General features: G+C 39.5%; 1 protein-coding gene across 4 annotated transcripts in view; it reads right to left on the bottom strand.

Annotated features, from left to right (window-relative positions):
• EPB41L4B (erythrocyte membrane protein band 4.1 like 4B) overlaps window positions 1-13,214 on the bottom strand; it is a 168,546-nt gene that overhangs the window by 99,793 nt on the left and 55,539 nt on the right. For all 4 annotated transcript variants that reach the window (XM_048940112.1, XM_048940113.1, XM_048940114.1 and 1 more), the window contains exon 3: window positions 1,924-1,966. In XM_048940112.1, coding sequence (XP_048796069.1) covers window positions 1,924-1,966 — 43 coding nt within the window. The remainder of the gene's footprint in view (window positions 1-1,923; window positions 1,967-13,214) is intronic.

Here is a 13,214-nt window from a genome sequence, read left to right as displayed (position 1 = left end):
AAAAAAAAACCAATACATTTGGGAAACACATTTTTGTTCAGTGTTAAATTTCATATACACTTCTGAGGGGTGGGGGAAATTGGAGGGAATGACAGGGAGAGAGCCAAGCTTCTTGCTACAAGGTACAAACAATTAAAAAAAAAATCCAATAGATCCGCTTTCATTAAATGGATACAATTGAAGGAGAAAAATTAATTGAAATGAGGTGTAAAGTGCTGAAAATGATTCTGAAACACACACAGCCTTAAGAAACACAGAAAGCTAGGAAATTACATGAAGTGAAGATACAAGCATCATCATTTCCTATGCCAGAAGGCAGACACTAGGTCTGATTTTCTGTGTAGACGTAAATAATAAAATGTTACCCTACTAATATGAGACTACCCAATGCATTCTTATCTGCCTAAACCTCATCCGGTAGGACCACAGTCTGCAATTATCTTAAGTGCTGGAAAAATGACTATTTTTCACCTAGTTTTGTAGTAGCACTATATCAACATGGCATATATGTGCCGACTAATGATTTACTTTTGTAAAAGACTTGATGCAAAAACTCTGATTATTAAAGCTTTGATTTTGTCTCCAAGGATAGTTCCAAGAAGACACAGGTTACAGTACGCCAGGCTGACATTTGGGCACCACTGGTAGATCAGCATCAGCAGGATAATGACTCTTACCTGCCCACTGTCAGGGGGCAAAAAAGAGCACTAAGTAACATCTGTCCCGAAAGTGGAACTCTTCCCAAAGCACCCACTGAATGAAAGGTAATGAAATGTATTCTGTTGCGAGACACATCTTTACAACACTCCTCAAGTTGCTTTACTCTTCAGGGGTTCCTCAGACCAGGGTTTAGACAATCTGCTTTAAATACAGGGACTTTCAAGATTATGCACAGACAAAACTGCACCTTAACTGCTTGGAGGTGTTACAAAATTGTAGATTCTCTACATTTAAAGAAAGATCAGGAAAAGTACAAAGAAATTGCAGGAAGTGCACCTGGAAATCACTTTGCCACTTAAGGTAAAGCTGTTCACAATGCTATGAACAGCAAGAGAAGGCCAACCAACAAAAAATTACCCATAACAAGTATCTTTACAATATATTCTAGCAGACTGACGCCCCAGTGTGGAGTGAAAGCAAACTGTCTTTTAAAGGCCTTTGAAGAAAAGCTTCATGAGTTTCAGAAATGTTCTGCTTATTTTGATGCTTGTTAGAGAGAAAGGTAAAGCATCACTGAAGCAATCAAGACTGTTTACCTGTTCACAAAACCCACAACCTCCTTGAAAAACACCATATTTTAATTTCACGGAAGCAATATTATCAGTTGGCCTATGGCTGTCGTCTACAAGAGTTATTAACAAAACAGGTTAGTACTGCCCTGTACTGCCAAGCCTGCAACCGAATTGCTAGAGCTGCAGGAACAACTTGCCCACCTTAGCCACAGAAAACTCAATGAGGAAACCCAAACTCAACCCTTCCACTCAAAACTCCCTTTGAAAAAAAGCCATGTATTTCTGCTAGTTTTAATAAAATGTACAAAAAGATGGTGAAATCTATAGAATAAAATATTTTCCATTTACTCCTTGGAAGGGAAAAAAAAATAAATAAATCACAAAGCCTGTTTTGGATCACAAGCAGTGACAGATACTGAGATCTGTGTCCAGGCAACCTGCTTTCACAGAGCAGACTGAAATTACCTGGCAACCTACTCTGCCTCAAAGAAACAGGACATATTTAACGAGGGTACAGAAGACTGATCTATTCCTTATACGTGAACTTGCATTTTGATATCTGTGCCAGCCAATTAACCATTAAATTAAATCTATTTTCTAAGAAATATTCAATCTGTTAAAGGTCATATTTACACAACTGTGTTAAAATACTCCAAACTCTTAAGGAAATACGCAGAGACATGGTACTTACTTTTTATCTGTTTCTTAATGAATTTAGAATGGTCCAACCAATGCTAGAAAAAGAAAAAAAAATCCAGATTTAAAAGCAGCTCCATGTCAAGATTTTGTTATCACATTAAATCTCATTAAAGCAAAATATCTTAAAATGTAAAATTGCTGTGCTTATTTGCTCAGCTTTTCCCATTTGCCACAGTTTATCTGCACATTTACCAGTCACCAAGCACCTTTTTCCAAGAAAGAAAGCCTGCTATAGGCATCAGTACTGCCAGGGAAGTTTCACTCTTTCAAAGGAGAAAATTTAAAATCCCAAATCTCAAGACAGCAGTATGCAAAGAAAACACACTTCCATCTTCAGGTTCAAATATCACATGGAGTGTCCCCAGGCCAAAATCCTGGCTTTCATTCTTCTTTCAACTCCTTCATCTCATGGAAACCCTCCAGATCCTGTACTGTTTGGCCTTCCACGGCTCCATGGTCAAGTTTTTCGAGACAAGGATGAACGCCCAACTTAAACTCACTAAAGCACTTCAGAAAAAACGATGTACGTATCATTCAAATGCTCTTGAACAGATACAACTAAGATGACAAAAAAGTATGCTTTGCAGAAAAGTTCATGCACTCTTATCAGCATGAGCTGCACCTCCAACAAGTAGCCACAAAGTATAAATTTAGTTTAAATCTTTGTCTGTGGCTGCACAAAGTCCTAAAGCTACAGTTTGAGCTGAAGCAATACCACCTACATTCTCCTACCATAAGGTAATAAAAGAGTATCCAGACTGATGTGAAGTACTCTTTTTCTATATGTAAGTATTTATTTCAAAATAATAGACACCAATGAAGAAAATTTTGGCAGAAAAAAAAAAAAAGCAAAAACAAAACCACCTTCCTTTCTCCCTATAAAAGCACTTGCACTTTCAGGGGAAAGGAGAATCTGAGCAACTACTTATTGTCTCATTGTACCACTCTCCTACAGCTAAATACCTACCTATTTATTAGATAATCTAAACAATAAATGAAGAGAGCTAGAGGGAAGAAGTGGACGGACTCTTTAGCAGGGTCTGTGGTGACAGAACAAGCAGAGACAGCTTCAAACTCAGAGGGTACATTTAGGTTGGATGTAAGGAAAAGTCTTTTACAATGAGGGTGGTGAGGCACTGGCACAGTTTGCCAGAGATGTGGTTGATGCCCCATCCCTGGAGACTTTCAATGTGAGGCTGGATCAGGTCCTGGGCTACCTCATCTAGCTGTGATGTCCCCATTCATTGCAGGATCAGATGACTTTTAAAGGTCCCTTCCATCTCTAAGGATTTTATGATTCTGTGATGACAGTGTTGGTATGTATTTATTATGTCCTAAAGCCAAGGCAAAAATTCATTTAGCAAAGTGGATGAGTATAGCTCAAAAGTTTGCCAGTTTATGACCTCTAAGTTAAATAAATGTTAAGAAAAAAAAAAAAAGAGAGAGAGAGAGAAATAGAAATGGAACAATTATTCTAAAGATGCTTTTATTTACATGAGACCTGCTAAACCTCCGTAAGTGAAGCTGCCAAAGAAAATTGAAAGTCCTTGCAGTCTGAGAAATGACTAGATATTCTGTAGGGTTGCAAGGAATTTATTTTGTCTCTACTTTACTCTCTTATGAAGAATTACACCAGAAACTACAGCAGTTCACATAAGTTTCATGAAATTTCAGATTTCTGATAAGGAAAAATGATCAATGTTAAAAAAAAAAAAAAAAGTAAAATTGTAGAAGTCTTTCACACCTCCAGGGTAAATTCTTATGTTTCAAATACCTAACTGCAGAATTGTCTCACCACACTATTCTTCTTGGCTACAGATGAATTAGTCACAAAGCTAGTATATCCCGATTCCATTAGAAAAAAGCCTTATCTTCAACATTAACAAAACAAATACAAAAAAACATCTATCCTACAGACAAAAATCCTCTGGTGCCTCTTCATAATTTCCAATGAAATATCAGTTAATATGACAGTCCCAATCTTGGAATGTGGTGCTCTAAGTATACTAAAACTCAAATGACAACACCTTCTGAATCATAAATGTAAATACTTTAAAGGCTGAAAAATAACTAACAAGACTTCAGAAATTACTCATTCACACCCTTAAACAAGATGTAACTTAGCTAGGAGGCTATTCTCCATACCCAAGCAGCCAGACAACTTATCCAGGAGACAAAACACAACACACATTAAGCTGATCTCCCGAAGAAAGACTTATCCCCATCCCAAATGGCACACCATTGTGAAAGGGCCACCACACAGGTCTCAAAGTGAAAATATAGTGGTTGGACATGGACTGGTAGTACTTGTGGCCTAGAGTTCTTAGACCCAGCAGCACTCATGCAGATTTGTGAACTAATGCCAATTTAAGTCAAATATTTTGTGCTACTTCTGTCAAAACCAGACCAAATTCCAACGTTTCAGATACAGAGAATTTCTACACACTGGAAATCATGCTAGCTTTACAAGTGTCCTGTAAGATCAAGTAAGATCCTATTACTCCCTTTCACATAAACTGGCCAGATAGTTGTAAGCAGAACACAGTATGCGTGTTGAGAAAACCAAGTATTGTCCTGTGAGGCTACAAACAGTACAGTTGAGAGTTCTGGTCTTGAATACCTTCCAAGGTTTAGCAAGTGTTCTCAGAAACACTTCTTAATGAACCAGAAGAAAACCTCCAAACACTCAGTTGAAGATTGCGTGGCATTCTAGCTACAGCCAAAAAAGTTTGAACTTGATTACCTGCTGCTTGTTGACTTCTGAACCTGGAAGTGAAAAGGGTCAAGTAGGAAGTGAATGAAAATGGAGGGAACTTCTGTTCTCTCAGAACCTAATGACTATGCCTCTACCTAAGCAACTGCTCTGGCTAAAGAACTGCACATTATTTCAGGATGCAAACCCAAAGAGTCATAACTTTGGATGTCACAGTGTACACTTCAACAGTACAATGATACATATCCAGACTAAACTCAAAAGCATCAGTGCAGAACAAGGAAAAGGAAAAAGTTTAGTAGGTTTAAGACTGTTTTACAACAGAAAGATAGCTTCTAAACTACTCTGCCCACAGTAAAGGAAAACAGCCACAAAAACAAAAGCCTGTCAGGCTGCAGGCAAACAAGATTCTGTGACTCTTCATTTTGATGGGTAAACTAGAACTTCAATTGCTGGATTAGCCTCCTTTTATTCCTAGTTAATCTCAGTATAATTCTTTTTGTTTGTTTGTTTTTCCTATTGTCAAATGAATAATGTTTCCTGTTGCATTAATTAATGTAAAACAGCAGTCATTGGTGGGGATTAACAGGTTGAATTTTTAAGAAAGCATTTGAAATTTGTGTAGGGCAACCACAGAAATGAAAGATAAATACCATCCGGTTTCACATTAAAACAAAACAAAAATTTTAAAAACCCTGTTTAAAACAAACAAACAAAACACTGTCTATTAAAAAAGTGGAAGCACGGACTTAGCACGTTATCCTGTTAATCACACACTTCATCTAACTGAAGATGAAAAATACCTTCACACTTCTTCAGTGGTAGCAATCAATATTGTTTCTCAAAATCTGGTTGTCATACAGGAAGGCAAAGATGTATTTGTGTCAAGATATAGCAGATAATCTGTGGTTACTGAAGCAGTCTGTATGAGGACCACAATGACTGCTAAACGGTGACTAGAAGGGGGGATACCACAAGTTGACACAAACCCATCACACACCTGTGCTTTCCAAATTCCACTGGCTCCCCACTTGCTTCATAAAAGAATGAAAAGTCCTGGTCTTGATCTATACAGCCCTCAAAGGTGACCTGTAAAGGAAAAAAATTGGGTTTGACCCTTTTTTTTTTTTTTTTTGGCTAGCTTGCTTTGCTAGATTAAAATGCATGAAGAACATCTTAAATAGACTGCTTTTCCTTATTTATATACTTAACTTTCAGAAGCAGAAAGCTCATTCTCATTGGAAGTCTTATTTGCTGTGTAAAAGTATTGCTTAAATGCTTTCTCAAGCAATTATTGAAGGAATAGCAGTGGAGAAGAATCCAAAGCAGTGTTAAATGCTCAACTTCAGAAAAGAAGGCATTCTATATAAAAGCTGGCAACTTTTAAATTAGAATTTAATTACCCTTCCCACATCTTTCTGCCATCTGATTTCCAAGGCCCCTAAAATCTATTTATCTGCCATTAGCCATGTGGCTTTCTAAAGCAGAGCAGGTAAAATCCTAACATACAGGAGGAAGGAATCATCCGCCTCCCTAAAACAACAAAAAACGGGGGGAAAAAAAAAAGGGGAAAAAAAAAAAGTCCAATGAAAATCCTACCCAATTAACCACAGTTTTGGGCTTTGTCTATACATCATTAGCATAAAAAGTAACAGAAGAGAATTAACTGTTTTTTCTTCTCAAGGTCACCTTTTAAATATTGTAGTAGTGACAGAAACGGACCAGAACTGAAGTTGCACAGAGAACCAGGGACTACTCAAGCACGTTAGTTAGAAATATTGCCTGCTCCCAAGAGTTTCAAGCTCTTTCTTTTCAATGAAAAGATTGTTCTTTATAAATCCATATGAACTTCTCTGACCCATCCTAGAAAGTTATGTTGAAATTGAAAATGTAGACAGAGCAAAACAGTTTTCAAATAAATTGCAGAAGTACAACTTTTTGAACTTTTTGAATACAAGATTTAATGAACAGTATGGTCAACAAAGCTTAATATATTTACTAGTAATTGACGTGATGTGGCTGAATGCACCTCAATAGGGCTATTGATGAATCCAAATCACAGAGCTGCTAAGCAGGCAGTGTACACTTTTACAGTCAGGGACCTCAAGCAGCTAAAGAAATTATTTTAATGAGGATTCTATGAGATCAAAACAGATAATTACAACAGCAAGTGCCCACAGTGGGTGCGCATGCAACATTGGGATTGACTGAGGAACAGCTCTGTAGAAAAAGCCCTGTGGCTGTAAGAGGAAAAGCAACAAATGGTGGTGCATGATATAGAAGAGAAGGCCCCGAAAGAGAAGCCTGAAGCTGCTAATGATTCTTCCAACCAGACAGGAGAGCTTTTCCTGCAAATGAGGAGCTGAGACACCGGAAAAGTGGTGTGATTCATTCTTGAATTTAAAGAAGAGATCAAGGGGCAGCTCATACTGATCTTTCTCTAACACCCCACGTTTCCAGGCTGCAAGGACTCCAGTTGCCTCCCAACAGACTCTCTGTATAGCCAGCAACACAGCCTAGGAGAGGCTGGGTCTTCTCCTTTTCTCCCTGGGGGCTCAGGATACAAGACATGGCACTTGCATACTCCTAGGGCAGGGGTAGGTGTTGGGGACAGTAAGGAAAGGCTCACACAGCACTTAACCATAATCAGTGCCTTTACTGACAACTGGGAAACTTTGTGCAGGCCGGCCATGCCTTCCTTTCTCTCCTGTGAGACATGTGGAAGCTTTGTCCCCCCTCAGCTCCTGTTGAGTACAGGCAGCTATACCACTTGATGAGGAGCCATGACAGTGGAGGGGGAAGAGAGGGGAGGTGGTGGGCAGTGGTGGATTGCTCTGAACCTCTACAAATATTTTTCCTACTATCTTGAGGCACAGGAACCCCAAATATGGGATGAGGAGGGAGATGGAAAAAAAGGGTAGAAAAAGAGGTGGAGGGCAGTCCTTGTGCTCAGTAGACAGCCTTTTTCTTTAGCAAGTCAAACAGCACAGAGGATCCATCCTAAGTAAAGGGCCCTCAACCTTTCAGACAACGTTCCTCTTCCACAAAGGGCATCATCTTCCAAGCCATTCAACACTGCATTCATCATCACAGTGGCCATCACAGAGGTTTCCTATGCCAGAGTAGTTACCCAGCCTTTGTTCTGGGCCCTAAAAAACACCCCTGTGTCTGGCCCACCCCTCACTGAGCTTCCAGACCTCTGGCAATCACCAGCCATGGTTGGAACGAAGAAGACCTGGAGCAACTGCTGCACACCTGTATATGCAAAAAGAGAACTGGTTCTCAGAACCACTGAGGCAGAAGGGGCCTGCAAAGTAGTAGAAGAGTGCCTGTACAATGGCCTGCATAGTGCCCACTGTTGTGGAACACATGGAGGTGGATCCATCTCATGATGAAGAACCAATGGAAGTGGATCCACCTTTAGCCCAGTTGATCCAGAACAACACCATCTTGCAAGGGCTCCCCGTAGTGCAGTCACAGCAACATCAAAGGTCCAGGTGCCCAGCACCATGCCACCTACACAGCCTCCACAAATCAGCAAATTAGCTGAGAGGCCATCCATTGACATCCAGCATGTTTGTCTGCAGGAGAGCCTCCTCTCCCATCTCTGGCCCCTCTGGAGATGTCTTCTCTTTTCTACATTTATTCCCAAGAAATCTGGCAAAGGTAGACTTGGCTTCCTTTTGGCTGCTGCACTGTGGTGACAAGAGGCTCCCTCAGTGGGCCAGCATAGGCCTTGGGTTCTGGATGTGAGGGTCTCTCAGACTGAAGAAGAATACATTGCAGGTGCTGGCAGATGAAGATAGACCCTCCATGATGGTGCACAAGGAACAACAGCAGATTAGTCAAAGAAGTAGAAGAGTGCTGCTGCTTTGGAGACGCAGAAGACTTCAGGTCTGCCAGGAAGTGCTGGAGATCAGCGTTAAGGTCCATTCAGATGCTTCATTAGGAGATCTTTCCAAGACAGGACAATGAATAGCAATAATAATAAATGCAGATCAGTAAAAGCTTTCCTTTCTTATTTGGCACTTTTGTAACTATATCTGGACTCCTCCATCCCCTTGTCTCCCCAGTACAGGAAAGATCCTGATCTATGTAGTGTTGACCCCACATTCAAGATAGTGTACATAGCATCCAATGGTGGACAGGAGGGTTTGCATTAAGGAAAGAAGGCTACAGCTGTCTACTGGGAAGGTGTAGAAGAGGGGAAGCCTGAGTCTTCTTGGGGATGTTCGTTGGCAGAAGGACAAGCAGCACCATGCCCACATTTGCAGATGAATACATTAAAGCTAATTAAAGGAAAAGGTTATCCGTAACAAGAGTGATTTTACAGAAGAGTTGTCCAGAGAGGCTGTGGAATCTCTGTCTTCAGAGGCATCTGAAACATGGCTAGATGTTCCCACTGCCACCTTTTCCTTCATGTGATCTTCTGGCAGATGTTGTTCCTCAATTTCCCATATAATGAAGAGAGTGTTATATCAGCTGGTTTGCTTTTGGATCCTCTTTATTTGCCTGTGCTGGATATGTTCCAAATGCTTGCCTTTTTCAAGTGCTCAGGATTGTTCACTGAGCATCATGACTGCTCCAAGATGACAGACAGCAGCCCTTACGATGAATTCTACCAAATCCCTTGGCACCCTTCAATATACCCCTTTTTCATTGCTTGAACTTGCACATGCCTGGTTGACTTATGTGCTCCATAACTGCATCTTCTGCTCCTACAGGCAATGCTTCATACCACACACTGCTAGTAAGCTTGACAGTGAGAGACTTGAGAGAACACCTCAGAGCTGGAAACGGAGAGAGAGCACTGTTCTGTAGTTAATAGGCCTAGTTTCCTCTTCCTAATATCCTTTGCCACCTGATGTGTGCTGTTTCAGTACAAATATGGTCTTTGTTCCTACAACAAAAGAAATCTAGGAGTGGAAGAAGAGTTATTTATATCTCATTGTACTACAATTCCCAATTTCACTGAATACAGCTGAAGTACAAAAAAAAAAAAATCTATAAGAGTTATTTTGCCATGAGATCTCCTATTGGTATGGGAAAATAGTTTAAGATTTTTCTAGTTTAATGAGTACTGAAATTGCCCTTACTTATCCCTCCTCCTAACATTCCCAGTTTGTTTGGTAAACTTGTGAACTGGCAGGGGAATTATTTCTCTGACAGAGGTTTTTCTTTGTTTTTGTTTTAAACTTATATACTTGCAAGGTTCAATAAATGGTAAAGGCACACGAGACTTTTCTGTACTATTATGTTCTCTATGGAAAAATCTTGAATTAATTGAGTTAAAGGAATTAGTCATGGTCTAATAAGTGTAGATTATGATACCAGATGAAAACAATCTGCCATGTTTCTGGACCATGAATACCACAGAGGCAACTTTCCTCTGAATTAAAAAACAAAAATGGTGCAACAGCTGCTGTTAGTAATAATGTTACAGAGGTAAGATAAGCTAAGAAAATATTTAAGTACAAGCTATGTTTGGAAGGAAAAGGGTTTTTACTCCTGTGTTCTAAGAAAAATTCTTGCAGATGGCCAGAAAATTTTCTGTCTCTCCCAATGCAAGCTCCTAAAAATGTTACCACAGAGGGGATGACACTTGTATAGTTAATTCAAACTTGCTGCCAGTAGTGTTACTTTTTTCTCCACTTAGTTCACTTCTGTGAAGTCCTTAGAAATAGTCCATAGTACCTCAGTAATCTGCAATACCAGTCTAAAAAAGTGCTCTACTATATCACCGTCAGAAAAACTCACAAATCTAATGATTATGTTTATCTCAAAGGCAATACAGATGTCTACATTTCATGCCTGGCTAGAGCAGAAAAAATGTGATGCGATTACTTCCTGTTCCAGGAGTCTTGTTTTCTAAGCACAGCATGTTGAGACTCAGATGCAGAGCAAATATTTTCTCAGGGCTTTTCTAAAGTCAGAAGAAGGCATTTTCCTGGTCACTGAACTATAGGATGAGAACAAGTTTAAGTGTTGAAGGTGACTGTGGTTGTGCAAAACATTTTTCTTCTTTTCAGAACATGTTGGTAACTTTCAGTTCAAATGAACTGCCAAATCAGTTAGATTAACAGCTACAGACTAACTTGTAATCCTTTAATAAAGAAAAGGCTGCCATAGAGACCCTGCACATGCCATTTCAAAACACATTTAGGGTCACACTGTGTATGGATTACCTGAAGAGACATATTTTATGTACTGAAACTCAACACAAATAATCTCACATGAATTTCAAAACCTGCCACAGTAATATTTTAATTATCACAATGAATAGTGAGGCTGAAAGAACTGAAAAAGAAAAATCCCAAGCACAATATTATTTTTGGAATGTTGGAATTCAATATAACCAAGCAGTGGCATTCATAAAAACTTAGTGTATCCTAGTCTGAGTCTGTACAGAGCCATCTCAGAAGTATCTTGATACATGACATGGTTTATCTGCAATCCAGATAAACTAACACGTGAATAATGGAGAGTCACAGGAGCACCCTCCAAGACCATTATCCTATCCTAATTCATACATATATGATAATCAATCTGCTTTAGCCCAAGCAAGATTTGGCTTTGCAGACTTGAAGTAACAGAAGCAGAACATAAGTGAATGTCAAGATTGATAATCGCTATCACACAAAACAACTGCATGTGCAAGATTTTTCTTTTTGATGGTGAAATTTTCTGTGCCAGAAATAAAAAAAGAACCCCAAAGTTATATAAATACATTGTCCAGTGGAGCATGGTTTTCATTAGAGTTATTATAAAAATGAAGAAAGCTAATGCCACTCAAAATCAATTTCAGCAATAAAAACAAAATTGCCTTCAATTCTGAAGCCTGTCCCCAAACACTTCTTGCACCCTACAAAAATAAACTGAAACAATTTGCAACAAACGGACAACAAACCTGACTAAATCTGTGAGAAAAAACAAAGGAAACCACTTCAACTTCTGTTGCAGTCATACAAACAGCAAAATCTATTCAGTCCTCGACGGAACATTTGACTTCTATACACCTAATGAGAGGTAGAGAAGCATCACTAATAGGCAGTCATGACCACCTGCCTCTCCTGCATGGCTGCTTCTCAAGTCTATACTAGGAAATGGTCTCCAGCCCTTCTGAAATAGCGAAGGCTGCTGGAAAACTAAACATTGGAATTCTTAATGTTTCAGAGTCTGTCATAAAATGTTCACGGACTGCAGTACAGGCTTGGACAGCTGCAGCTAGTAGTAGTTATTCTTTAGATGTTAAGCATTTCTGTGAAGTCAGCCAAGCTGCCTTTGAACAGTTACTGAGCTGGCATTCATATCACCATCACTATTAGTTGTCAGTGCACTGAGTATACGTGATATTGTTACCTGCACAGCTCTTGACACGCTCCAGCTGTGCTCTGTATTTGTTGCTCTGGGCTACAATCCATACACACACAGCTTGCAACAACCACAATCCCAAAGAGTTTATAATCCAGAGAAATAAGAGATTCAGGGAGGGGAAGCAGAGTCACAGATTAATTTGATGGTTTATTTAAGGGCACTTACTTAAGGGGAAATGAGATGTTTCTGCCAGAAGCAGAAAAGGAAATCTTTTGCGTTACTAAAGTATTTACCAGTCCCTTTCTCTCAATATCAATGTATCAAATGGTAAGGCTTTTCCCTATTTTCTTTTCCTGCTTAGCAAGCACTCATAGTTACAGTATTACTCAGTGCATAGCGAAAAAGACTCCCAGATAACACAATATGAGGTTAATTGACTAGTTTGAGTCGTTCTTTTTTCCACATCCCTCACACAATTAAGAAAAATAATAGTAGTACTATCAAAAGCAAGCAGCTGGATAAAAACCTCCTGATTTGAATGACAATAAACCCTTAAAAGAAAATTCTGATATAGCAGGGCTCTGAGCCAATAGATACTGAAACATCCATGAATCTAGTTTTTAGTGTATGGAAAAAAGCTTTAGGATATTATTTTTTGTTGTCCTGATTACTTTACACGGCAGTGTTGGAAAACTATGTGGTAAAGCATATATGATCCCAACCTTTACAGAAACCGGGACAAGGGCACCTTCCATACAGATGAAGATTTCAATGTCCTGTCAGTGAGATTCCAATATATTGTTGATGGTTGTAGTGAATGATGGATGTTAAGGGCTACGTAGTTCTTGCTGTTTCACATTCCTTCTATTTTCTTACTTGGAATACTGCTTTCACAAAAACCACTCTTCTCCATTTTCTCCCACCACTATCTTCTCAGTTTTCATTGTAAATAAATCAAAACCCTATTCAGGAACTAGTCAATATTAAGAAGTCAGACAAAAATGCAGCTTATCAGGACAACTCACTACAGGAGTCCTGCCTCATCTCTGTAGGAAACTCTGGCCCCTATCATAGCCACCAGCACCTGCTAGGCTGACCTTGCACAAAAGTCATGTTGTCCACTTCAAAAATCCAGCACTTCCCAATGTGCCCAATACATTCACTGCATGCGCACATACATCCAACATGGCACAGCTGTCTGCAGAGTGCAACATATGAAAGACAGGGAGCTGCTGGAGAGGGTCCAGAGGAGGGCC

This window comes from Lagopus muta, chromosome 3 (genome assembly GCF_023343835.1).
Source record: "Lagopus muta isolate bLagMut1 chromosome 3, bLagMut1 primary, whole genome shotgun sequence".
Taxonomy (NCBI): Eukaryota; Metazoa; Chordata; class Aves; order Galliformes; family Phasianidae; genus Lagopus; species Lagopus muta.
This window is presented reverse-complemented; position numbering and strand designations above follow the sequence as displayed.